This window comes from Solanum verrucosum, unplaced genomic scaffold, assembly GCF_900185275.1.
Source record: "Solanum verrucosum unplaced genomic scaffold, falcon-dt-bn FXZP01000196.1, whole genome shotgun sequence".
Taxonomy (NCBI): Eukaryota; Viridiplantae; Streptophyta; class Magnoliopsida; order Solanales; family Solanaceae; genus Solanum; species Solanum verrucosum.
The window spans coordinates 2,153,929-2,181,442 of NW_026020420.1; the positions used below are offsets into that span (position 1 = coordinate 2,153,929).

The 27,514-nt window shown below is 33.4% G+C and overlaps 5 protein-coding genes across 8 annotated transcripts in view; 3 read left to right on the top strand and 2 right to left on the bottom strand.

The window, feature by feature from the left end:
• LOC125807086 (rhomboid-like protein 15) overlaps window positions 1-27,514 on the top strand; it is a 103,583-nt gene that overhangs the window by 62,834 nt on the left and 13,235 nt on the right. The window lies entirely within an intron of this gene.
• LOC125807103 (tropinone reductase 1) overlaps window positions 1-27,514 on the bottom strand; it is a 177,143-nt gene that overhangs the window by 33,005 nt on the left and 116,624 nt on the right. For 2 of the 3 annotated variants that reach the window (XM_049486875.1, XM_049486873.1), the window contains exons 1-4: window positions 2,719-2,837; window positions 1,834-2,041; window positions 1,495-1,711; window positions 842-957 (exon numbers count right to left, since the gene is read on the bottom strand). In XM_049486875.1, the coding sequence (XP_049342832.1) occupies window positions 842-957; window positions 1,495-1,711; window positions 1,834-2,041; window positions 2,719-2,792 (615 nt within the window). In that variant the 5' untranslated portion in view covers window positions 2,793-2,837. Of the gene's footprint in view, window positions 1-841; window positions 958-1,494; window positions 1,712-1,833; window positions 2,042-2,718; window positions 2,838-27,514 lie in introns of those variants that run through there. The other variant, XM_049486876.1, reaches the window with a different exon arrangement.
• Window positions 7,250-12,008, bottom strand: LOC125807079 (uncharacterized). Of its 2 annotated transcripts, none has more exons than XM_049486841.1 (2): window positions 11,746-12,008; window positions 7,250-8,952 (listed from the first exon to the last, which is right to left on the bottom strand). In XM_049486841.1, exon 2 carries the CDS (start codon window positions 8,858-8,860, stop codon window positions 7,526-7,528), a length of 1,335 nt encoding a protein of 444 aa, XP_049342798.1. In that variant the 5' UTR covers window positions 8,861-8,952; window positions 11,746-12,008; the 3' UTR covers window positions 7,250-7,525. The 2 variants fall into 2 exon arrangements, with proteins under 2 accessions (XP_049342798.1, XP_049342799.1); XM_049486842.1 differs by lacking the exon at window positions 11,746-12,008 and adding an exon at window positions 11,385-11,399.
• On the top strand, window positions 12,983-21,430 carry LOC125807094 (syntaxin-132-like). The gene is made up of 13 exons (XM_049486863.1): window positions 12,983-13,221; window positions 15,640-15,756; window positions 15,920-15,976; window positions 17,168-17,216; window positions 17,930-18,018; window positions 18,100-18,173; window positions 18,751-18,793; window positions 18,873-18,933; window positions 19,041-19,066; window positions 19,169-19,246; window positions 20,398-20,478; window positions 20,932-20,997; window positions 21,083-21,430. Exons 1-13 carry the CDS (start codon window positions 13,204-13,206, stop codon window positions 21,254-21,256), a joined length of 933 nt encoding a protein of 310 aa, XP_049342820.1. The 5' UTR covers window positions 12,983-13,203; the 3' UTR covers window positions 21,257-21,430.
• LOC125807112 (uncharacterized) lies at window positions 22,133-25,770 on the top strand. Its single transcript, XM_049486884.1, has 4 exons — window positions 22,133-22,499; window positions 23,635-23,793; window positions 24,863-24,944; window positions 25,374-25,770. Exons 1-4 carry the CDS (start codon window positions 22,182-22,184, stop codon window positions 25,520-25,522), a joined length of 708 nt encoding a protein of 235 aa, XP_049342841.1. The 5' UTR covers window positions 22,133-22,181; the 3' UTR covers window positions 25,523-25,770.

The following is a 27,514-nucleotide window of genomic DNA, read 5'->3' on the forward strand; positions in this document are numbered from 1 at the left end:
TTAATCATATTTTTATTTTAATTCGGATGATAACCACCTTCTGCTTTCAATCATAAGATCGTGAGTTTGAGTCAGTAAAGAGGTAAAAAGGGTAGAAACTCTTTTGAGGAGATTAAAAGACATTTTACGATAGTAAATATAATAAATATATAGTTTCGTTTAAAAAGTGACAAAATTCCTCCTTTTAATTTGTTAATATCATAGAACTTAAGTACAATTGACTTAGACCAAGTCTCACGTTATATTTCACTCTAAAAGACATGAACTCGTTTTGTATTGCGATTCAATTCTCTTGTGTGTGCCAGTTCAATCCATTTTTTTGGTTATTTATCGACTCGCTAACAAGGACAATTATTTATGAAGTGCGAAAATACATTATTTCTACTTCACGAGAAACACTTACTTTTGAAATACTCGATAAAGTTTTTTTCAACACTAAATAAATAGCAATATTGGTAGAACATATTGATAAATAAAAACTAAAATGTAAAAATGACAAATATACCCCTGAACCATCGTAAATGGTATGTAGATACCCTCCGTCATTCTTTTGAGACATTGGTGCCCTTGCCGTAAAAAAACTAGAGCATATATGCCCTTCACTCTAACGAAAGACTAAATAGGGACACATGGCGCAATCTTATCCGTCGATCCGATATTTAATAAATGTCAGGTCGGTGGATAAGATTATGACACGTGTATGTCAGTTAGTGTAAAGAGTATATATGCTCTAGTTTTTAAACGACAAGAGCACCAATATCCCAAAAATATGACAGAGAATATCTGCATGCCATTTACGATAGTTGAGAGGTATATTTGCCTAAAAAGAATCATACTATACCTTAATTGCAGCTTCAACGAGTGGGGTTAAAATGACTGCTGGAGCAACAGAATTGACCCGAATATTGTCCTTGGCCCATTCACATGCCAAGTTCTTTGTCATTTGATTTATTGCACCTATATTATTAATAATATAAGATTTTAAAAAAATGGTTAGTCACCAAATGCAAAAAAAGAAAGAAAAAATAGGACGACAAATTCAACAACAACATATTAAGTGTAAATCCCACAAAAATGAGACTAGAGAGGGTAAAATATACACAGGCCTTATCCTACTTTGGAGGTAGATAGATAGGTTATTTTCCACAGATCCTCAGCTCAAGAAAAAAAAAAAACAGTCTAGAGGAGTATATAGAAAGAAATAACAAAAATAAAAAAGTCATGATAAAATATCATAGCCTGACAAGTTATCTTAAACAATATTCTTAATAAGATAAAACATATTCAAAGTACAAAAAAAACAACAAATTCATTCACGTTAAATAATGAATTTGTATAGGTTTAAATTTTGATAATATCATGATAACATTGGACCTAATTTCAACCCAAAAATTAACGTACATAAAAAGTTAACGTTAACTATAAACAAAATAACAATTGACTCACCAACATGAGAATCAATTTTAAATTCTGAATTCGTCGCGTAAAGGTTACCTTTGGAAGCAGAGTAAAGTGAAAGAGAGGGCAATGCTGAAAATCCAGCAATAGAAGAAACAAAAATAACATTTCCATTTTGAGAAGCCTTCAATAAAGGATAAGCAATTTGAGATAAATGATAAGCAGCTTCAAAATTAGTTCCCATAATTATATTGTAATCTTCTTTTGTGAAATCTTTAGCTTCCTTATGTATTGCCACTCCTGCATTATTCACCTAATTAATCACAAAAAAGAAAGAAGTTATACATCATATATACACACATATATATATATTATGCATTAATAACTTTTATATTATCAGATTACTTAAAAAATCGAGGGAATAATTAGTCTGACCAGAATATTAAGCTTTCCATCAAATACATCTTCAATAGTCTTCATAAGTTTTTCACGTTCAGTACGAAATAATAAGTCACAAACAGAACCTTCGACTTTAAGTCCCTTTTTTCTCCAAATATCAAGGCATTCTTGAAGTTCATTTTCATTACGTGAACATGTATATACTCTTGCTCCAAAATTTGCCAATTCTTCCACTATAGCGTACCTAAAAACAATTACAAAACATGGTGACGATAAATCAAATGACAAAGAAAAATAAAAAAATGTAATGTTTTAGTGTGAATTAGCCTATGGTTCTAACAACAATAACATATCTAGCGAAATTTCATTAAATAGGGTCTGGGAAGAATAGAGTATACGCAGATTCTACCACTACCTCGTGGAGGTAGAAAGGATGTTTTCAAAAGACTCTCGGCTCAAGTAAAAGCAAAAGAAAACAATGAAGAAAGTGTAGTCATTGATAAAAAAAAAGCAGTGTAAAGTCTACAACAAAGAAATAATAACAACAACAAAATAGTGTGATAATCGAAAACACAATAAACAACATATGACAAGAACTACTATAAGGGTACGACTAGTATTACAACAAAAACCAACAAGCCTAAACCTTTACAAGATAAGACAACCCTCCTCCCCTACTAATCTTCTACCATAATAAGCAATCTACATATTAAAAAAATAATATAAAGTAATTAGCAACATACAAAACTGCATAGCTAAACAACAAAATATTCATAGTAATCCCAATTTAGCTATGATTGCTAACAGATTATAAGAAAATTCAATTAAATAGGAGTTTTTTAAGCAATAAATTAGTTAGAAATCATCGATAAATTCCATAGCTAATTCCGAAAGAGTTAAAAGGGAAAATTTAAAATTCACCCTATGCCTTTGGAACCACCAGTAACAAGTGCAGTGGTGCCTTTAAGACTCCATTTTTCTCTCAATTCTGCCATTTCTGGTTTTTATTATATTATTTTGTGAAAAAGCTTAAAAGTAAGGTATGGTTTGAGATTATTTCACTTTGTTATATATATATATATAGGAAAAGAAAATGGTTTATATTTACATCAATTCAATAAATATATGTATGAAGGTACAATCTGTTGTGGCATTTTAATATTATTATACTTTGCTAAATGTCATTTGCTTTCTGCCTAATAACACATCATTAGGTGCTTTACTACCGTTAGACAGTTGATGACATTTGATGTCATCTTTATTATCATTTGGCTTAATTGCCATTACTTTGTTATAACTTTGCTGAGAACGTTGTAGTGGCTGTCCGTTTTGTGGTTTTTCTGGCAGAAGATGTAATGGTTCTCCATTATCTCATTCTTAATTCCTTCGTTATTCTTGTAACCTATGTAACTCCTAAGACCATTATCTTCACTATTTATTACACCATTATCTTCCTATTCATTGCTAGGAAGACTTCCTCTAATATAAATAGTGGTGGTCTTCATTTGGTTTGGCATACATATACAATACAACAAGAAAATATAGAGTGCATAAGGTTTGTTAAAAAGAGAGTTCTTATTAGTTGAAGAGAGGTGTTTCTTTTGTGGAGCTTTGGACTCAACTCTTGTCCAGAGTTGTTGAGTTATACTTTGTGAAGGCTGTTGTATCCTGGAGGGGACAAGTCAAGAGGACTACTGCTGGACCGGTAAAAACATTTGCTGCAGTGGGCTTGAATCTCCTTAAAGAGAGCGAGATATCCGCGCCTCAGCCTGGAAAGATTTATTTTCTTCATATTTATTTTTCAATTGTAATCCTGTATTTTTGTTATCTTGTAAGTTTTCACTAACACAATCAATTATAAAATCATAATCTGCTCAAACATATTTCAATTTGTATGGTCAATAACTCGCTTATTTTCCTAAACTCAAGCATATGCATAGGAAATAAACATGCTAAGCATTGGCGATTACACTAATTAACTATATTTAAGATTTAATTATTTATATATATATATATATATATATCGCTGGTATGTAAGCTAGCATTTGACCGTTAATTCTCAAATATCTTTGACAAACTATTTTTAAGTCAAGTTTAAATTTAAGTAACAATATGTGGTTGACAAAAAAATCTAAGACTTAAATGGTAATTAAGTCAACAGAGTAACAATTCCTTCAGGGAAAGGAAAGCAAAATCAGAATTGAATACTCCTTACTTAATTTCAATTTAGAAAAAGTGAATACGTGCATAAAATAGCCTATCATAAATTGTTTTTAAATATAAAAAGATGTCACGTCATTATTTTGACAATGTAAAAAATAATGTCACATAAAATTGTATATAATGAATAAATATTAAGACAATGATCTTATCTACACTTTTTTTTAGTAGTTTTTTTTTAAAAAAAAACAACACTTCACTTGTCTTCTTTTTGCAGAAAAATGACAAGTAATAATAATGGAGCTAGATACCTCAATAATTGTACTATGTCTTAAACTTACAATCCTAATTGGTGGATGCATATCAATTACGTAATTAATTTAGAAGGTGAAAGTACCTTTCAAAAATTTAATAATTTAGATTAAATGATTATAATTAAGTTGCAATTTGTAATGGAACTATAGTAAATCTTGTAGATTTTCAAAGAATTTAAGGTGCTATATATAACTAACGATTTAAAAATAATATAGGGAAAAAGGATAAATATGTCCCTAAACTATTGTAAATGGTATGCAGATATCATTCGCCATACTTTTGGGACATTGGTGCCCCTGCCGTCCAAAAACTAGAGCATATATGCCCTTCACTCTAACGGAAGACTAAATAGGGACATGTGGCGCAATCTTATCCGTCGATCCGATATTTAATAAATGTCAGGTCGGTGGATAAGATTGTGACACAATTATGTCCGTGGATAAGATTGTGACACGCGTATGTTTGTTAGTATAAATGATATATATGCTCTAGTTTATGGACGGCACGGGCACCAATCAATGGCGGATCCAGAAATTTTATTTCATGGGTGCTCAATTATTTTTAGTTTGAGAATTGCTATATAAAGTGGGTGCTTAGTTAATACATTTGAATAAATTATTAGATATTACAAACAAATATTAGTGTTGATTGCAAAAAGCAATGGGTGCTTAAGCACCCATAATTCATAACATACATCCGCCATTGGCACCAATGTCCCAAAAGTATGACAAAGGGTATCTGCATAGCTAAACAACAAAATATTCATAGTAATCCCAATTTAGCTATGATTGCCAACAAATTATAAGAAAATTCAATTAAATAGGAGTTTTTTAAGCAATAAATTAGTTAAAAATCATCAATAAATTCCATAGCTAATTCCGAAAGAGTCAAGGGAAATTTTAAAACTCACCCTATGCCTTTGGAGCCACCAGTAACAAGTGTAGTGGTGCCTTTAAGACTCCGTTTTTTTCTCAATTCTGCCATTTTTGGTTTTTATTATTATTTTGTGAAAAAGCTTAAAAGTAAGGTATGGTTTGGGGTTATTTCACTTTGTTATATATATATATATAGGAAGAGAAAATGGTTTTTGAAAGGTTCACATTGATTCATATCTTTACATCAATTCAATAAATATATGTACGAAAGTACAATCAGTTATAAAATCATAATCTGCTCAACATATTTCAATTTGTACCGGTCAAATAACTCACTTATTTTCCTAAACTCAAGCATATGCATAGGAAATAAACATGTTAAGCATTGGCGATTACACTAATTATCTACATATTTAAGATTTAATGATATATATAGCGCTTGTATGAAAGTCAACATTTGACCATTAATTCTCAAATATCTTTGACAAATTATTTTTAAGTCTAGTTTAAATTTAACTTACGTGTTAAGTCTAAGTCTGACCTTCCATGTATTTGTTCAATTTAAGTAACGACTTAAATGGTACCACAAGAATTGTACTATGTCTTAAACTTACGATCCTAATTGGTGGATGCGTATCAATTACGTAATTAATTTAGAAGGTGAAAGTACCTTTCAAAAATTTAATAATTTAGATTGAATGATTATAATTAAGTTGCAATTTGTAATGGAACTATAGTAAATCTTGTAGATTTTCAAAGAATTTAAGGTGCTATATGTAACTGACGATTTAAAAATAATATATATCATTGATATGATTTAATCAGATATAATATTCTGTTATTCCATTTTTAGGTTATCATAATACGCTTATTATATCATTTTTTAATTGTTAATTCAATGGAATGATAAAATCAATAAACTGACGTGCACGTAATTTATAATCATAGTATTTTAGTAGTTGAAAAAAATCAATAAACTGATGGTGCCCGTAACTTAGTATTATAAGATAGTACATTCTATAATATTCATAAAGATGTAAGCAAATTAAATATATGTCTTTTTCATGTCATTAATCTTTCCATTTTCATGTGAAATAATTTGTTACCTCAAGAAACCATGAGTACCCACCCCACACCCTACCGCGCTTCGATTTTGATTGACACGTAATTTAAGAAAATAATTTTATTATGAGTACGGTGAAAGTTCCATAAGCAAAATGGTAGTAGGATCAAAAATAGTTTTCTCAGACTTCATAGTACAGTGAAACTATAAATCCATATATATGTGTATCAAACAATGTTAAAATTAGGATCTGAGTAAATTGACCAAATAACTATGGTATCCGGACTTGACTAGTTTCATAGGATACTTGCCATTTCCACCAACAACAATATCAAATAACTTTGTCCACCAAGACTAGAACAGATAGGAAAATATTACCTACTCCTCCGTCCAACAATAGTTGTCTACTACACTATTTTAGGATGTCCAACAACACTTGTCCACTTTATGAAATCCATGGATAATTTTACACTTAATTTCTAATTTACGTTTATCATTAATTATAGTCATTTTCCTATTACATTTTTCAAGACATTGTATTTATTATATTCAAACTTCAAAGGGTGATATAGTAAACTTACCCTTCTATTTATAATTTCTTAATAAATGTGCAAATTCAATAATGGATAAGTATTGTTGAACAAAAGGAGTAGTATCTTTTGTCTTTGTTGGAAATTGAACCTGAAACGTCAACATTCTCAATTCACTTTATTGACCAATAGCGACACCCTTAGTTGCTAACGTTTAATACAATTTCAATTGGGAATGAGGCAGAGACTCATCAACACTTTACTTGCTTAGTTTGTAGATGCAATGGCCTAGACCAATGGCCATAAAACAAGATAGAAGGATGACGATGACGACAACAACATATTCAGCATAATCTTACTAGTAGGGCCAATAAAGGATGGTGTGTACGTAGCCTTAACTCTGCGTTGTAAAGGTAGAGAGGTTGTTTCCAATAGACGAGCAAGATAGGAAGAGGAAGTGAATTTTTGTTAAGATGAATTACAGAATGTCAAAATATATGAGAACTTACTACAAATATCATCTATACTTTTTAACTTATTTAAGACAAAGACAGTACATTTCTACATGACAGTGGAAGAAAAAGGATACACAAACACTGTATTTAGTATACGTACCAGTATTATGAAAATATATGAGAACTTAATACAAATATCATCTATACTTTTTAACTTATTTAAGACACAAACAGTACATTTCTACATGACAGTGGAAGAAAAAGGATACACAAACACTGTATTAGTATACGAAACAGTATTATGAAAATATACTACTCACTGTTCAGCGACTACTCGTCGTGTGCCTTTGATTCTGCATCTTTGGGACTCTCAACCACTGCTAAGTTCTTATCTTCTGTTTCTTTTATTGTCTTCAGGATGTCTGCTTTTTTCAACTGAAGAGCTTCCAGTTTGGCATTGATCTTATCCAACTTGGATTTCAACTTACTCAGATCTTTGCTTTTATACTTGTCCTCGAGTTTTCTCTTCTTCTCAGCTTTATCTTTTTTTGAATCCTTTTGTTTCTCATCCTTACCTTCCTTCTCCTTCTTCTTGCTTTTATTTTTCTCTTCTGCTTCACCGTCGGATACTTTCTTGTCTTCCTCAACTTTTATCTCTCTTGTGGCGACTTCAGCTGCATTCGCCTTGACTTTCTTTTCTTTATCCTTCTTCTTGCCTTCTTTATCATCCTTCTCTTCATTATCTTCTTCTTCTGACAACTCTTTGCTCTTGTCTTTCTTTTCTTTATCCTTCTTGTCTTTCTTCTTCCCTTTTACATCAACCTTCTCTTCCTCCGACTCCTCTTTGTTCTTATCTTTCTTTCCTTTTTCATTTTTCTCTTTCTCTTCCTTATTGTGTTTCTTCTCCTTGTCCTTCTTTACACCTTTTTCATCATTCTCTTCTTCCTCTGCTTCGTTCTCGTTCTCTTCATCCGACACCCCTTTTTTCTTCTCTTTATCCTTCTTCTTCCCTTTTTCAATATCTTTCTCTTCTTCTGACTCCTCTTTCATCTTGTCTTTCTCTCCTTTGTTCTTTTTCTCTTTCTTTTCCTTCTTGAGTTTCTTCTCCCCTTTCTCATCATCCTTTTCTTCCTCCCACTCCTCCAACTCCTCCTTGCTCTTGTGTTTCTTCTCTTTCTCCTTTTTCTCAATCTTAACTATCTTGAGTTTCTTCTCCACTTTTTCTTCTTCCTCTTCCTCCTCCGACTCCTCTTTGCTCTTGTCTTTCTTCTCTTTTTCCTTTTTCTCAATCTTAACTATCTTGAGTTTCTTCTCCACTTTTTCATCATCTTTTTCTTCCTCCGACTCCTCCTCGCTCTTCACTTTTTCCTTTTTCTCTTTCTTAACCTTCTTAAGTTTCTTCTCTTTATCCTTCTTCTCCCCTTCTTCATCATCCTTTTCTTCCTCCGACTCCTCCTTGCTCTTGTCCTTCTTTTCTTTATCCTTTTTCTCTTTTTTCTCCTTCTTGTCTTTCTTCTCTTTTACATTTTTTGTTTCATCCTCCGACTTCTCCTCATCCTCCTCGTTCTTTTCTTTATCCTTTATGTCTTTCTTCTTTTTCTCCTTCAAATCATCAGACTTTTCGATCTCTTTCTCGACTTTGAGATGTTGTTCTTCCTTTTCCATTTTTTCTTCTTCTTCCCCGGCAATAACAGTTGTTTTCGCTTTCTATCCAAAATTGTCCGCGTGTCAATGCGCCTTCAATTTCTCCGAGATATCTGAGAAGGAGATGCAAAATTAAGAAAACAGTAAGTCTATCATTTTCATGTTTAATAATAAAAGCATCAGGTAGAAAGACAGTATCGCCAGCACATAAGATTTTTCTCAAAATGATGAAGAACAAACAATGTTTTAGCAGGCTGCAGTGAATAAGGTATCGGGGGAAGTTGGGTGACATAGCCAAATAAATTCATATATGGTAACTTCCACACATCAAGAGAAAAAAACCACAGTGAAGGATAAGGAATCCATAACTTGACTCGAAAAAAGATCTTGTTGAAACGTATCTTCTACTCTTATTCCTGCGCTTCTATATATATCCCATGCCACTGTATACTTTAAGCTTCTAACTATTCTTCAGCATTTCTTCTCCATAAACCCCACTTAAACTGTAGTTTTTCTTCTTTTTTGTTCTTCCCGTATCATACTAAGATATAATCAGTGAACTTCATTACCTGTAGGCTGTAAAGAAACTATAATTTGATTCACTGCATAAGCCAGGTTTTCCCCCAACTAGAATCAAGATGCAGTTTAAACCTAATGAAACATAAACTCGTCTCTCGCAAGGATGTTCACACTGTTCAATGACAGTTTTGTGTAGTGACACACTGCCTATGAGTTACAATCACATGGGAAGGCAGCTGAACTACTAAAGTCTGTAAAATCATATTAGATCAAAGTAAAATATTGAAAGTAAGTCGACGAAATGAAAATACAGTAAATAGGCAGTAGTGATCCACTAGATGGAACTAACACATACTTATAAAAGAAAAGAACCATGATGGTGGATACAGACCCTATCTTTTTCTGTAAACCTGGCTCCAAAAATATTACTTCAGTGAAACATTTCCTCTTATCCTTTTCCTGCACTTGTATATTCCGTTCCGTGCCATTTTAGACTTTCAGCTTCTAATTCATTTTGAGTATTGCATGTTCTCCCTATGCCGCACCTAACGGTAGTTTATCTACATTTTCATTCTTTCGGTACCATACTAGAGATAATCAGTGAACTTCCTTACATATAAAAAGACTATGATTTGATCCACCACAACATAGCTTTTTCCCCCTAATGTCAAATTCAGATGCAGAGAAGCCATAATAGCAACTGTAAGATTCTAAGATAGATCACAGTCTTGGCAATTGAAGATAACTCAGAGATGTCACAGATTATATAGTAACCTCATTCCACTTTAATACTGTTAATAGACACACGGTAGACACAATATAGATTGCCATTATTCGACATGTGAGCTTGCTAACATTACCGGTACAAAGCCCGTCAAAGGAAGAGGGTTGTGGTAAGTTGATAGTCAGCGTAAAACTAGCACATTTATGATGAATCCACACAAAACAGAATACAACCACAACTATCCCAATTAATCACAAGGCAGAAACGAGAAAAAGAAGTGGGCTTCTTGTTTCCAAATTTCTATTTCCTTTTTTATGTGCTCTTCATGAGCATACAGAAACTTACCGGATAATAATAACAACGTATCCTGTGTAATCCCATAAGTGGAGTCTTGAAGAGAGTGGTCTATACGCAAACCTTACCCCTACCTTATGCAGGTAGAGAGGTTGTTTCGGATCAACCACCCGGTTTAAATTAAGAATATCAAAGCAGGTTAGAGAAGGGAAGAAGGGAATACAGAAATGAAGAAGCCATGATGAAAAAAAAAACTGGAGAAGAGAACAATAGCACAACAAATAATAAGAAAATTGAAACAAATGAAATAACTGGTAATGATACAATCGAAGAATAAAATAATAGGGGAGTGAACTTACTGGACAATCACAATCAATCAAAATGGTAATTCTTCAATAGAAAAAGGAAAGTGATACTGACATAACAAAATATATATCCAATACATATTTCATTTAGTAATTTCCAAGGGGGAATGGGAATGGATCCTAGTAAAGATTATTAACCCCAAACTAACATCACATCAACTATAACAACATATCCATACACAGAGCTTACCCCTACCTTGCGGATAGGGAGATTGTTTCCGATAGACCTCGATCCAAAAGAAGTGTAATCAAAGCATGATTGAAAGGAAAATAACGACAACAAAACAACAAGATAAACAATGCAACATGTAGTAGTAGTAGTAGTAAAAAAGAAGAACAAGATACTAAGTGAACACTAAATAAGGAGAATATGAGAAGAGGAGACTAGTCCCCAAATTAACATCACATAAGCTATAAAATGTATCCTCAAAATTGATCCATAAAGACCCCTCCACCACCCACCCACCCACCATATATATTTGCATACAACAATCTCAAATTCTTCAATACAACAAAACTATCAATTACAAATTAAACTAATAAACAAGAAACCCAATAAAAGATAATACAATCTCAGCAAAAGGAATGAACTTTTACCCAATATAAACAACACCCATTTGAGATCATCAAAATAAAAATTTACCCTTTTCACTAAACAGCAAAAGACCCCATAAAAGATGATATAAACAGCAAAAAGAATCAACTTTTACACAATATAAACAACACCCAATTGAGATAATAAAAAAATAAAACTTACCCATTTCAATAATCAGCAAGAAAACTCCAATAAACCCAATAAAAGACAATATAAACGCAGCAAAAAGAACCAACTTTTACACAATATAAACAACACCCAAATGAGATAATCAAAAAATAAAACCTACCCTTTTCAATAATCAGCAAAAAACTCCAATAAACCCGATAAAAGACAATATAAACGCAGCAAAAAGAACCAACTTTTACACAATATAAACAACATGAGATAATAAAAAAATAGAACTTACCCTTTTCACCAAACACCAAGAAACTCAGTGCCCAATATGAACAATGAAGAAATAGATATGTTCTGGATATTACAACAAATCCAAAAATTTGAGAATCTATTTATAGAAAAAAAAGATCTATCTAATCTATAAGCCGCGTATTAAACGCAACACGGAGAAATTGAATACAGACTTTTAAGTGTCGGTAGATATGATATATCAATTGATTTTTAAAGTTTAACTTTAAATTTGGGGAAAAAAGAGTATTTTTTGGGTTAAAGGAATCAAAGGAAGAAAGAGAGAGGAAGAAGAAGAAGAAGGTGCCAGAAGTGTCATCAATGTTGTTTATGTGTATGACACGTGGTGATCGTGTGTTGATTTGAATTGAGAAAATTGCGATTCACCAATAAATGAAAATAAACTATAGACTATAGGGTTGGTTTATCTTGGGTATGGAAATTTTCTTAGTAACTTTTTTAGGTAGGGAATGTTATATTCGGGTTTTATTTGGTGTGAATTTAGATTAATTGAGCTTTGATATTGATATCAAAAATCAAATGAATAAATGAAAAGAATCATTTGTTATATTGTGTATGACAAGTTTTCTCGATAGGAAGAGTTTTCTTCGAATTACTTATGTGACGTGAATTGAAAATTAATTGAGCTTAGTAGCGAAGTTAAAATTTTCTCTAAGGAAGATCAAATATGAAAAATACACAAAGAAATCAAGAGAATATCTTATACAGATGATTTGCATCGAGGAATATAACACTTTAGACACAATTATATTCATTGATGCAGATCAGTTGTATTCATTATATAATTATCAATGACATATCGAGATCAATTATATTCGTAATATAATTATCGATAAAATATACAAATCAATTGTATCTCTCTCACTCTCTTAGATCTCACTCACCTCTCTCAACCTTGCTCACTTCTCTCCTCTATCATTATTATAAGTCACTTTCAATTACAAGTATTACTAATAATTTTTTCGTATACAAATCAATAATATACTTTTTTTTCAAATTTATATGAATAGTGGCTTTTTACGAAACATATTATTATAAAAATAATAATATATATTTATAAATATTCTTAATAATTTTTAAAACTTACGAATATAAATATTTATTCACGTAGATCCTCACGCAAAAATAACTTGCCAAAAATATTTGAAATATATGGCCAAATACTTGCCTAAAAGAAGGTTTGAATTAAAGTTTGCAAAAAAGAAACCTCCCTTCACGCTGTGTCACTGAATTGTCTCTCTCACACACACACGCTGTTGCAACAGCAAAGCAACATTCTTTCATATTGCTGTCTCTTTCTCTCTCTTCCTCTCTGCCTCCCTCTTTCTCTATCTAAAAATTCTTCAAGGGGTCGAAGCAGAAACTTACAGACAAAGAAAACGACGGAGGGGAGAAAGAGAGAGCGCCAAGAATTCTGTAGATCTCTCATTCTTCTCCCAAAATGAACGATCTTTTAAATGTAAGTTTGTTTCCCTTTTTCTTTTTTTTTTGTGTATCTACATTTTCTTGATCTGTATGGCAGCTGAAAAATACAGAGAAATAGGGAAAAAGGAGCAAAATTTGCTGACCCCTTTGGATTTTTTCATGTTTTCCTGCTTTTATTGCTTAAAGACTCAATTTTTAGTTGTCATGATGGCTGCTGCCTGCTTTACCATTTTTTTTTATCTGGCTGGTAACTTTCTATACAAAGGATTGGGAAAAAGGGATAAAGCTTGCTGACCCCTTTTGGATTTTTTCCATGTTTTAGTGCTTTTGTTGCTTAAAGACTCAATTTTTAGTTGTCATGATGGCTGCTTTACCATTTTTTTGATCTGGCTGGCAGCTGAGAAATTTAAAGAAATGGGAAAAAGGATAATCTTGCTGACCCCTTTTGGATTATTCATGTTTTACTGATTGAGTCAATTTTTAGTTGTCATGATGGCCGCTTTACCCTTTTTTTGATCTGGATGGCAGCTGAGAAATACAAAGAAATGGGAAAAAGAATAGAACTTGCTGACCCCTTTAGGATTTTTCCATGTTTCATTGCTTGAAGAATCGATTTTTAGTTGTCATGATGGCTGCGTTACCATTTTTTTTGATCCGGATGGTAGCTGAGAAATACAAAGGAATGGGAAAAAGGATAAAATTTGCTGACCCCTTTTGGATTTTTTCATGTTTCACTGCTAAAAGGGTCAAACCTGATTTGTTATGATAGCCACTTAATCATTTAAAAATCTGGATGGCAGCTGAGTAGTACAAAGAAATGGGAAATAATAATAATAAAACTTGCTGACCCCTTTTGAATATTTCCATGTTTCACTGCTTTCATTGCTCAAAGGGTCAAACTTTAGTTGTCATGATGTCCACTTCTCCATTTTTCTGATCTGAATGCCAGCTGAGTACTCAAAATCGGAAAGAACAAACTTGTTGACTCCTTTTGGATTTTCCTATGTTTCACTACTTCCATAGCTCAATGAGCCATATTTTATTGGCCACTATAACCAGTTTAGTTAATTTGTATGACAGCTGAAATGGGGAAAGAACTAAACTTGTTGACTCGTTTTTGGATTTTCCCTTGTATACCTTCTTTCATAGCTCAAATGATCCAACTTTTATTTATTGTTGTACCCAATTAAACATTTTTTATTGCACGACAGCTGATAATTACAAAGTAATGGAAAAATACAAAAGCTTGTTGAGCCTTTTTGTGTTTATCCCTAGTTTCACTGCTTTCATAGCTCAGATGGTCAAATATTTGTATGTCATTACCCAATTTTCCATGTTTCTTTTTAATTTGATTAAGAAAATGAAGGTTTTTGCAGTGTATCATTGTATATTATTGAGTATTCTTGACACCTTCTAGACAATGGATAAGTTAGGAATGAAAAGGAAATGCAGAAAATGACATTTGGATCATGACAAATGTTAAAAAAAAAACTGCATTCTTGTCCTTCCCTTTCTACTATGAAAATGGTGGTTTTAAAACTACTGCTGTAAGGATAAGAGGAAGTGAAGGAAACCAAGTTCCTGGAATTTCTATTGCTTATAAGGATTTGTATGCAAAAATTCCACATAAATTTTTTCATAAAAAAGAGAATAACTTTATATAAATAGCTCATTTATTATATGCCGTTTTGAAACAATACAACAAGGTGAGAAATGATTCTTTAGGCTTCACTGTCAAAGATGATGTCTGAGTGTTGTTGTTGTCCCTGTTATGGAGTGGGAAAAAGGCTCAAACTTTAGCATGATCTTCTCCTTCAGGAACCACTACTCTCAATCGTTTCCCTGTTTAGTGTACATACTTTCTCCATGCAAATATTTAACAGATTTTTACATATTAGGAGGCAAAGTTGCTTGATCCTCTGTGGGCTCCTCTCCATGGCAAATTGCTACCCAAGAATTGTCACACTATTAGCTGTTTTTACACCTTTTAGCAATATTTAGCTTGCTATTGTGGTCTTTAACCAATTGGTGCTTAGTCAAACGCCTTTGCTAACATAAAAAAGAGAAAAATGCTAATATGATGTCACTGTAACTATCTCAATCTCCATCATAATAGATGAAAGAGTGTCAAGGGAACTTGTGCAGAATTTCTGAAGTTTGTATGTACAATTGGCCTTTGTCTTGGACATTTATGATTTATCTACTTAAATGATTATACTGGGAGTACTTTTGTTTCTTCACTAATGATTTCAGAAGATATTCAATGTCTGTATTGCTCGACTTCTCAAAGAGTTTAGTATATTCTTATTGCTATATTTAGTGTTACCAGGTTTTAATTTCTTTGACGTATATCGGTGTTGGTAAAAGCCTTTAAGCATGTTGGTGCACTTGTTGAAAAGCCAAAAAAAATAAAATCATTTTTCATTTGACATTTACTTGATTTCTCTTGTAGGATGATGATAATTTTGATGCCCCAAGGCATCAAAATAATAGAAATGGAGATGTTGAAATGGGAACACAAATACCAATGAATTCCGGGGAGCTAGGCCTTGATGATTTCTTTAAAAAGGTTTTTGGATGATCTTTTTACTTTTCTTGCATTGGAATAATAATACCATGATTGTCCTATTCATCTCCCTCTCCTTCAATTACTTTCCTGCACATTTTGAAGTTGATCTCATGAAGGTTTCTCACTTCCTCCATTTCTTGCCCCTACTTTCTTTGTTTGCTAGGTTCAACAAATTGAGAAACAATATGAAAGACTGAACGAACTACTCCAGAAGCTTCAGGTATAAATGTCTTTCTTTTTTTCTTCTGACCACCTTTTCTTAAGAAGGTATTTCCATTAGAAACCTGCAACGGAATTGCACCTAGTTTCCTTGAAAGTGTATTAGAGTACTTCAGAATTTTTAATTTTTTTAAATTAAATTTTCCCGATCTTTACCTAGTTGATGGATATACAAGGACAAATAGAGAGAGATTATTCACCAAGACTTTTTTCGTTTCTTTTGTGTATGCTACAGAGGGATGGGGTCTAAAAATATGGGGAAATTTTCTTATTATGATGTTGGTATTTGGTTCAGGGCTCTAAATGGGGAACTGTGTTAGGTTGATTTTTCATTTTCTTTAGTGTCCAGAGACGCTACTTCTATTTTTTACAACTTGCTCATTCTTTGACCAGCACATGCCCCTTTCTCGTTTATGAGTTTGGTTTATTGTTGTGTTTTATCTGATATGTGTTTGATATCTGTGAAATTCTAAGGTAACTTATTTTATTTGTCACTTTGTGTACAAGCCTCTTGGTTTAACTGCATGTTTTTCTGCTCCAAGGTCTGAATTTCACATGCAGAGATTTCGATTTAAAATTCGCAATCCTCGATGTGATGACCAAGTGCGCGAAGGTGTCACATTCTAACATGTTTGTGTTCTCCCTTTCAGTTTAGGGGCTTTCAGAGTTACATATCTGTGTCAGAATCAATGAAGTTATAATGTGTTTAATGTGCCACTTTCTTCCTGTTGACCACCTGATTTTTAAGCCTTTGTAGCTTTATATTTTAATTCAATTCCAACAAACTTCTACAGTTTGAAGAATCGGTATTTTGAAGTGCATGTCTTGCATAATTTAATGCGATGGTTTAGCAGATATTAGTTGTCATCTCTCGGACTCCCACAACTTCATTTCCACCATTTTGACCTTTAGCTGTTTAGTAATATGTAAAGTTCTGAGAGACAATTTGTGTTCCTCTACATTACTAGAATGCTCTTCCATATGCCCCCTCTATAATTCATATTTTTCTCTCAATGTGTACTTCAACTAACTTAGGGGTTCATGTGGTTAGTTAAGAATTATAGCTCAATTTGTTGGTTAATTAGCACAATATATACATAAGCCAAATGAGCTTAGATAATCTGCATAACCATCTGTTTCTTGAAGTTCTAGGTAATACATAAATACTTAAGATCTTTCTCCATGCTCACAGGATGCTCATGAGGAATCAAAGGCTGTTACAAAAGCTTCTGCTATGAAAGGTAATCCATCTTCTTGCAGTTATAGTGCTCTAGCAAGTGATGTAGCCATTTGTTTTGCATGATTATGACATTCTGGACTCATAGTAGATACTCACTCTAGCCCATGTTATGGAACCTAGTTTGACTTGATTGGAGTAAGAAACTCCTAATTTGTTACCAAAGCTGAATTAGAAATTTTCTTCATTAGGATATTTGAAATGTCAAAAATGATTTTACTTCAGGAAAAAGGCACTGCAAGAAAGTTCAGATTATTTAAGAGAGATTATTATTATATGTTCTTACGGTATCCTGCAGGTAGACGTCCAGAATTTTGTAGAAATAGGTCAGTTATTCTTATTGTACCAAAAAATAGAAAGCAGAATGAATCAAAACATAAGATAATTAGATTCTCTGTTCCAATTTATTTGTTCTTTCCTTGAAGGATGTATCCCAATTTATGTAACCTTAGTGTGACGTCTTTTGATACACTTCTACAAATAATAGTACTCTTTACGGTTCCACCCATCTTTTAAAACTTCAAATTTATTAAGTGATTTGAAATTTCAATAGCAAACACATTATTGTTTGTAATGTAGCACATAAAAGATAAGTAGTAAAAAAGGAGTACGTTGCACTGAGTAAGATTTCTCTTTCTTTAGAAAAGTACATTTTCCTTTGTTTTTTTGTTATTCATTTTCATAATGAGTTTGTTAATGATATATTGTAACCTGCAGCAATTAAGCAGCGGATGGAAAAAGATGTTGATGAAGTCGGAAAAATAGCTCGAGTAATCAAATCAAAAATCGAGGAGCTTGATAAAGAAGTGAGTAGTATTAAATGCTTATGTCTCTTACTTTTGGTCCTGTTATTTCTTTGTTTTTGATCTATTTTTGTTCTCTTGCAGAATCTAGCCAATAGAAACAAACCAGGTTGTGGTAAAGGATCAGCTGTTGACAGATCAAGAACAGCAACAACAGTGTAATTTTGGCTAATTTTTCTCCTTAGTTCCTCTGATAGTTATATCTTTGTAATTTTGTCACGCAATTGTTACTTTGTGATTGTTAAATGGGTATCTCACAATAACATATTTGAAAGAGATGCTCATACTGGTTGGCTATGGTGTATATGGGCACTATGCTGTGGCAGGAAAAGCAGAAGAATTTGGGGATAGTGTGGGTGAATCAACATTAGAGTTGGTATTATGTCTTTATAGTAAAATGAAGTTTGAATTCTCGTTTGTACTGATTAAGAGAGTAAATAAGATTATGGTAGGGGTTGTATTAAGATCAAATGCCTGCCTTGTATAAATACCACCTTATCAAATCATGAAGGTATTAAAATTATACTAACTTTTACTTCTTAGTTATTATATGCACACATATGGAAAACTTAAGTTAGGAGCATCTGATTTGTCAGTGCTTAATGTATCTGAGAAGTTGATAGATTGAAGCGTTTATTGATCTCTCCTTAGTCTTCCCCTCGTGCATTATTGTGCATTCTTAATACTAATCTTGATATACCTATAGTCCTCACTTGACTTGCTATATATTTGCAGTTCCTTGAAAAAGAAGTTCAAAGATAAAATGGCTGAGTTTCAGGTACATCAACTGCATTAAGAATGACTTTTTTCTCTAGATTTTGCTTGCTCTTACGTTCAGTTGATTATTATGATTTCAGACTTTAAGAGAAAACATCCACCATGAGTATCGCGAGGTTGTTGAAAGGCGAGTATTCACAGGTGACAAAGCTTTTGAGTTTGATATTTCTGTGTGGAGTGTAAATGTTCTAAAGCAGATTCTAAATGCTATTCCCTTTTTCTTATCTTTCTCTTTATGTGGTCGACAGTGACGGGTAATCGAGCTGATGAAGAGGTAAATCTTGATAGTTCTTGTGAATTATTGGGAACTTATGATTCTTTTTGCATATCTTCTTACTGTTCTCGTTTTCTTGTTTCCCTCTATTTTCACCTTCAGACAATTGATAGGTTGATAGAGACTGGGGACAGTGAGCAGATATTCCAGAAAGCTATTCAGCAACAAGGGCGAGGACAGGTATACTCAACGATTTTCACAATTTCTTCTTTTCATTAACTTTGAATAACCTTATGTCCAAGTACTAGGTTATAGCCTTTTCACATAGCTCGTAGGATCAAGATCTCAATGCTTGAGTTATTTATTCTTGAATTTAAAATCATGCTTGTATACAGTTTAAATTTCTGTGGGCAATTTGGCATTTCCCCTGGTGTGTTAACATGAATTTGGTCCACTGGCCATCCGATGCCCCTTAGTGTTGGTTTATTTCAGTTCTTTAACATCCAACTCAATATTTTGATAGGTTTGTTTTAATCACATACATTAAAGCCCATGGTGCCTTATCTTTGTCTCCTCGCGACATTTTTACCATGCCTGAAGCTGTTGTTTGCATATACTTGAGTTTTGATACAATTTGTAGATTTTCAAATTCCTAGAAATGGAATGGAAGGTGGGAAATGACTATTCCAGATGTGTGAGACTTATACTTCAGGCACCCAGGCACTGCCGAGGTTTCACGAGTAGCGGTGTAGGCAAAAGATAGAGCTAAAGGAAGCCTCTTGCCCTATGTTTGGTGACTGTATTATCTTGTGACCATTATAACATCTTGCAAACAGCTCTTTTCTAACGTTATGTTGTGTTTATTCCATTATATATTCCCTTTCTTTCAAATGCCAATGACATATCCTTGCTTCCATAAACACAAGAGAAGAAATTCTTAGCTCCTTCCCACTCGTTAGAAACCACCATAAAGTAATTGAGATTCATCTTAATCCTTACTGTCGTTAGCTGGATGTGGCCAAGTTGACAAAGATCTCTATAATCCTCAAGCTGCTACTGGTAATGCTTGAGCAGTGGCTTGCCCTTGAAGTGTAGTGTAGCATACAATGACCCATCTAAAAAACGAATTACGCAACATATTGGAATCTTGTTCAGAAGAGGGCAGATAGCTCAGAAGTCAGAAGAGAAATATGGAACGAAAATTATCTCCCCATCACCTGATCTTTATTTCTCTTTTCTTTTCATTTTCAATTAAATGATATTCCATGCAAACTTTTGTCCTTTTATGTGATAAAGCAGCTCATGTACATTTATAATATTGCTAGCATGGCACTTGAAATTTTTGTAATCGTTAATATAGTATGCCGGTTCTCAATGTTGGCGTCTTGCAGATAATGGGCACACTAGCTGAAATTCAAGAGCGCCATGATGCAGTTAGAGAATTAGAAAGGAAGCTTCTTGAGTTGCAACAGGTACTATATTCTTTACTTAAACCTTTTAACAGGGAAAGGAAGTACTAGCAAAGATTTCCTTGGAAAATCTCAATTGAAGAAGTGGAGAGAAAGGACAAAAAATTCATTGACAACAACATAGATAGTTTCTACCTTCGTTTTTATCTTCTACTTGTGGACTAGACTTAAGTTCAGAGAACTAAATATAATCTGGTTAGTCCTAGGTATGTTGATGAGTTTGGCTTAATAACCTCCAACCTGATGCCAACTGAAAATATGACAAATAAAAGGTCTTCCACTGTGTATATGCGTGTGTGTTTGCATGCTCATATGTGTCTGTGCACATGCTTATACAGTTCTTTGAGGGAGGGACATGCATAAGTACCATGCCATGATTGAATGAGTTCCCGTAGAGAAGAGTAAAAAAGACACGATGATGTCTGGTTATAAATTTTGTTCTATTCTGCAATGCAGATATTCCTGGACATAGCAGTGTTGGTTGATGCTCAAGGAGACATGCTTGATAATATAGAATCACAGGTACTAATATTCTTAAGAATGGAACTTAGCATTTGGGTGTGATTATGTTTACATTACCCTCATCGCGAACAACCCGAATTTCCAGGTTTCAACTGCTGTAGACCATGTACAATCAGGGACTACTGCTCTACAAAAGGCAAAGAAACTTCAAAAGAATTCAAGAAAATGGATGTGTTTCGCCATCATGATCCTCCTCATAATTGTTGCAATTATCGTCGTTGGCGTGCTCAAGCCATGGCAGAGTAACAAGGGTGCTTAACTTATTAATAATCCCGCATGAGCAATGTATAGATACATAATGTATACTATCATTGATCATGCTATTCATTACAACATTTCTTGGTTTTGTACATGTTGAACCTTGGGGCTTGCCTCTATATATAGTTTGAAGTGTGATTGAAATATGTAATCTATTCTTTATAATCTTGATTTTTATCTGGTTGGAATTGAGAGAACACTACTTTGGACTGGAAAAATACATTTGTCACAAATTTGATTGTACTCCAATGTCTTTGCTTGAATGAGTTTGTGTAGGAAAAAATTATTAGCAAGTTATATGGATAGCTAGAAGATCAGCTAAACAAAAGAATGAGAGTTTCTTGGTCACCTTGGAATCAACTTCAAACATATGCATATTTAGTTTTGCTTGCCAAAACTTCAACTCATAATCGATCTTTAAGTCATAATGTCTCAAAACGAGGAGCTAAAAGTTTAAGGAGGCCATAGAGGTTTTTTTTTTTCATTCCTTTATTTCGAACTTCATGAAGAACTCCAATCTATCTCTTCCTCGTTACAAACAAAAAGTGGAATGATATTCTAGTCATACACTTTCTTCGTTCTACGATTAACTTAGAATGTGTATTTTTAAAATTTATGTAACTTTGATTGTAATTGAAGTCCGTTTTCCCTGAAAAAAATGATTTTTTAAGTGTCTATCCATGTAAAGTCCAAGTACGCCCGCCCTCTTCAGACTCTACTTGTGGGAATATGTTGAATATGTTGTTATTGTTTGGTTGTAAACTTGTAATTGAAGTGATTAGTCTCAATCAACATCCTAGAGGGGTTAGCTGTATACAATTCATACTTCGAGGGGCAATGTGTAATTTTCAATTTCTTTGAAGTGAAAAAATCTCCTCGCCCGCGAAACGTCGAGGGTTTAGCAAACACTACACTTTTACACTAAAATGGAGACAGCGAAAGACACCGTACAGCACGACGCCGTTTTGCCGGCCGGCGACGATGATACTCCGACGTTAAGCTCTCACGCTCTAGAAGCACTGAAAGAGTTCCTCGCCGAGCAGAGCCGAGCAGTTGAGGAAGCTTCGTCAGCTGCGGCGGAGGATGACGTGGCGCTGGTATCGGAGGATTGGCGGCTAAGCCAGTTCTGGTATAACCGCGAAACAGCTGAAACTGTCGCTAATGAAGTCCTCAATCTCTGCCGGTCGATTGATTCGCCGGCGATTGCCTGCATTGCTTGCCCCACACTTTATGCTTATCTTAAGGTAAGGTGCTTTAATTAAGTGTATTTTAGTTGTAAAGCTTGTATAATTTAGAACTTTATGTTTAGATTTTCTTTCAAAAAGCTAGAAAAAATGAGTTGTTGAAGCTTTACCTTTACCATTTCAGATTAAATTAGTTGTTGAAACACAGCCACTGATATATGCTTAACTGATTGAGTGATGGAGCTATGCGAGTTTAATCGATTTTGTTATGATGGATGGTAAATATAAGCTGGATTTTCGATATGAGAAAAAGATGTTAACTAAGGATAAACTTGACGAGAAGAGATAGTTTGGTACCTGACATATATAGTATCAGAGGTATTTTGAGAAAGGGAGTTTATTAGTATGTGTAGTATTAGAGCTAGTTCATTAACTTTGTTTGCCAATTTCATGTCCAGAAAAAAGTTATGCTAGGTGGAGCTGTCATGTTGTGTATAAATATCCTATGTTGTGTCTTTCATTCTCTCGATGTGGATTTGTGCATTTGTTTTTTGGGTTTAGCTGGTTCCAAAAGCAGTTGGTTTGGTTTTAAAACCAAACACGGATGTTAAATTATTTCACCATTGCGGGGAGGTTGCATGCAAAAGTAATAAACACATGAGAAACATAAATTCTTTTCAAAAGCTTACGTTTGACTTGTTCTGTGTACATTTGTCTATATTCCCTTGGGGTTCTATTTATATCTCTATTTCATCTTCATATTTGTCTGTAAATTATTTGCAAGTTCAATTGTGGATTGTATAAGAAATTTATATTTTGTGTCATATTCGTTCAAACATGTTATTGCACTACTAAAAGTACTTGTGAAACAATGTTTTTCTTGCATTTTCCTCTCCTGAAAGGCTACTTACTGTTACTTTTGTTTTGTTCTGATAAAGTATTTTAAGTAACTTAGACTCGGAAAGTTAGCAAGACTAAAGCATAGCACAATTCATCACTTCTCTTTAATTTAGCTTCTTTCTCCAATTTTATGTTATTCTTCTTTTTCAAAGTTAGTCAGTAGGTTCAAAGCCCATTGCCAGGTTGTCTCTTTAGTTTGGAACTTTAGTGTACTCAATTGTTTATATGATCTTTAGTTATTCATGGTGAGTTATATTTTCCAACTTCTAATGCTTTGTTTATGCATGCGTCTCAGAAAATTGACCCTAATGCACCTGCACAAATTCTCGAATATGACAAACGGTTTGAACAGTATGGAAGTGAGTTCACATTCTACGACTACAACCTACCAGAAGATCTCCCTTCTTCAATGAAACACTCATATCCAATAATTGTTGCAGATCCTCCTTACCTGGTGAGAGCTGATATATGCTGTATACTGAAGTGGTTCTATGATAATTAAAGAGTATACATTTTAACTGTATTTCATTTTTACTTGCGACTAATTTGATTTCTGAAGTTCCCTATATACTTGAGAGATATCTAAAAATAAAATGTCCGCTTATATTCTGAATTTCCTAGAGTCGAAGATCATTCGTTGCTTAATTATGGGCTTCTCACCTTTGGATGGGATGATATATGAAAAAAAATGCACAGTTTGCATGAAAGCATCACAAATCTTGACCGTTTCATAGTCTGGCATGCAAGTTTTTAAGTGAACCTTATTCTTGTCCTTTTCTTTCCTTCTCGAAATTTGGTCATCTTAATTTCAAATGTTACTCTTGTCTATCATAAAGATTCACCTATTAATGTCATGCTTCTTTTCAATTTCTTTATTAAGGAGAAAATTCTGTGCTGCCTTGATTGTTCATTTCTCTGATTTATTCTTCTTCGGTGCAATAGGGGTATCTTAAGATCTTAGTTTGAAAATGCTCATCAACATTCGTTAAAAAAAAAAGCTCATAAACATTGCTTTTATCTTAATGTCTCTTTCTTTTGTGCTTTTTTTATCTGCATTGTCTTTACCTAAATTAATCTGCATTTCAAAGGTCAGCATGGATTACCTCTAAGCCCTCAAAGTCTCTCTCTCTTTCATATGCGAGGATTCAGCTTAAAAAGAACCTGCAGAATAGGCTTGCCTGAAATTGACCTTTAAAACATCTTCAGCTATATTAGAAGGCGGTTTGTAACCTAGAAATGGATAGATACTTCTTATTCAGTTGACCTATTTTTTCTCTGTTAGGAAACTTACTTATCCACTGTCGTGACAACGAAGATGAATTGTTCCCATTACTTTGTCTTGTGCAAGTTCGACGTTTATCTGATGATTTGTTCAATGCCTTTTATCCTTTGTGTTTCAGAGTGAGGAATGCTATGAAAGCGAATCAATCACATCATTGTCATCACTCATTAGTTGTCTTGTGCAATTTTGACATTTATGCTTATTCAAGTATCTTCTCTTTTTTCTTTTTTTAAAATTTCAGAGTCAGGAATGCTTAGAGAAAGTTGCTAAAACAATTTCTTTTCTCACGAGACCAGGACAAGCCTACTTGCTTTTACTCACAGGTACATACTGAATTTTATGCAGTGTTTTACGACTTGATCTCCCGTCGGCTGTCGTTCATCATGTTAATGGTCATTGAATCTAGTTATGGTTTTTTAAGGATCATAAAACATTGAATCCAGTTATCTCTGCCTATGTTCATTTTTCATGGTTGTCATCAAGCTGCTTACTAATTTTATTAGTAGCAAATATTATGTTTGATGAAGAAGTCGAAACTATCAAATGAGTTAGCAGCAAGATTTATCGACTTTCAGCCGCCTCCTAAGCAAAAAGGGGAGGAATTATTTTAGAAGAAAAGAGTGATAATTCTATTGAAGAAACGAAAGGAGAAAAAGAGAGTGGAGAAAATGAAGGATATCCTGTCTTGAAAATAACCAGAGTAAATATGCCTTGAATGTTATTTCACTTCTCTTTCTCTTTTGGACATGCAGGTGAAGTGCAAAGTGGTAGGGCTTCCGAGCTCTTGGGTTTACGTCCATGCGCTTTTAGGCCAGATCACTCCAGCAAACTAGGCAATGAATTTCGACTGTTTACAAATTATGACCCAGGGACAAGGCTAGGTGGCTGGGAGCAGGTGTAACAAACACTTCTCCAATTGGAAATCTTCTTCTCCAAAGAAACCGTAGGTTGACATTGGTTTGTAATAGAAGTTTTTTCGAACATACTTCAAATCTACACATCCTTCCATGGAATATTATCTCAAAATCTTCTTCAGTTACCTAAACATACCTGAAAGAGCACAAAATATTACTATGATTATATAGTTGTATGTATTCTGGTTTCGTGTTGAGTTACTCGTTTCTTTCTATGGGAAAACCTTCTGTGAAACGACCGCTTACTCCTTTAAATTACTCATGTATTTGCAATTGCCATGCTCAATTTGTTGCACAGTTTAGTTACGTTCAGGTTGGTTTCTTATTCCTTGATTGTGAAGGTCTTTAAAGAAGAAGCTAACTTGATTATATTGTACAAACGATGGTACTCTTACATAATATCAGCTTGCAGGGGCGGAGCCAGCATACTGTTAGGGGGTTCATCTGAACACCCTTTGACGTTAAAAATATTTTGTATGTATATATAGTAGATGTTGACCCCCTTTGATTAGTCGTGTGTTTACTTCTTCAGATTTTGAACTCTCTTATTAAAAATTCTGGCTCCGCCACTATCAACTTGTATCTGTCTTTTGGTTCTTTTGCAGTATCATTGGGACACGAGGGTGGTTCTAATAACAAGCCAAGATTGAGCTTTATCGAACACACTTGTGAGTTATGAGCTGACCATTCTATCGAAAGAGCGTTCATGAATATATTTTTACTAACCTTCTATAGCAAAATTTGTGAACAATTAAATTAGTGTAACTTTTCAATTTTTCCAATGTGTAATGCTACATCTTTTTCTTTTTTTTTTTTGCAAAATTTCCTAAAACAAGGACAAAATATAAACCATAGCTTCAAATTATTATATTTGTGCAAGTTGTTATGTATATTTCTTTACTAGTTAGATAAAAATCATGAAGCTGAAGAATTAATCAAATTATCTACAGTTTTTTTTGCGAAAAAAAACACCCCAAGAATATCCAATTTTCCGTGGGAAGAAATATCTTAGAAGAAAAATATGTTTGTCAATATAGAGAGATATAAAAGGAAAAAATTTAAATATAAAAATCTAGCTTATTAGGTAACCCAATAATTATTAAAAGATCATTTTTGTAAATAAAAAAAAAATATAACTGGGCTATTTATTACCAATTTGTCCTCTAGAATTCTATGCATTCCGCTTAAGGTTGGAATAGAAATTAAACCCTAATTTCACTGTTATAAATAGAGTGTTACCGCCTTTTTTTTTTTTTTAGCTATCCTTCTAGCAATTTCTTCAATGTCTCATCAAAAGCCTTTTCCTAGCCTTAAGAAGACATTCTTTGACAATTTTTTTCCATCAGAAGCTGAAGAAGAAGCTTTCAAACTTAATAACACTCGACATCTAGTGACTCGAGAACTACTTGAGATAAGAAACATATTCCCTCCCTCGAAAATTGATTTGAAAAACCCCTGACATCAAGAAAAAGATTACTCGGGACGAGATCATTTTAGGAAAGGTGGTGATTCCATTTTTCAAGACATTTGAGTACATTCTTCGATACTGGACATTGGATACAGCCAAAAGTTTGGAGGACGGGTACGGTGTGCTTGTTGACATGTGGGATGTAACTGAGGAGAATTCTCCTAAGAAGTATGCAGGTGAAAGTGTTTGCTTAAGGAAGTTGTACAATGATAACTTTTCTCTTATATGCATCGAATTGTTCAACGATCGTGGATTTGGCAATGGTGATGAAATTGGGCTATATTGGGATCCTAGATCTTCATGTTTAATGTTCAAATTACTTTCTCATATTCGTGCTTAGCGAAAGGTCCAAGTCTTTTTGTTACCTCATTGGGATTAGTAAGGAAAAATCTCTCCCTTGCTTGTACTTATCCCTTTTGAGATTTTTTTTATTTCCAATAAAAGTCTGCTAGTGTAACATTTCAAAAATTTGTAAACTAAACTAGTGTCTAACATGAAACTAGTAGGCTAA

Bases quoted from the DNA above. Each gene is read 5' to 3' on its own strand.
- LOC125807079 (XM_049486841.1), bottom strand. From the start codon at position 8,860: ATGGAAAAGGAAGAACAACATCTCAAAGTCGAGAAAGAGATCGAAAAG.
- LOC125807094 (XM_049486863.1), top strand. The intron at 19,067-19,168 runs GTAAATCTTGAT...TTTCACCTTCAG, and splicing joins GTAATCGAGCTGATGAAGAG to ACAATTGATAGGTTGATAGA. The intron at 20,998-21,082 runs GTACTAATATTC...CCGAATTTCCAG, and splicing joins TTGATAATATAGAATCACAG to GTTTCAACTGCTGTAGACCA.
- LOC125807112 (XM_049486884.1), top strand. From the start codon at position 22,182: ATGGAGACAGCGAAAGACACCGTACAGCACGACGCCGTTTTGCCGGCC. The intron at 23,794-24,862 runs GTGAGAGCTGAT...TTAAAATTTCAG, and splicing joins TTGCAGATCCTCCTTACCTG to AGTCAGGAATGCTTAGAGAA. The intron at 24,945-25,373 runs GTACATACTGAA...TTGGACATGCAG, and splicing joins CTACTTGCTTTTACTCACAG to GTGAAGTGCAAAGTGGTAGG.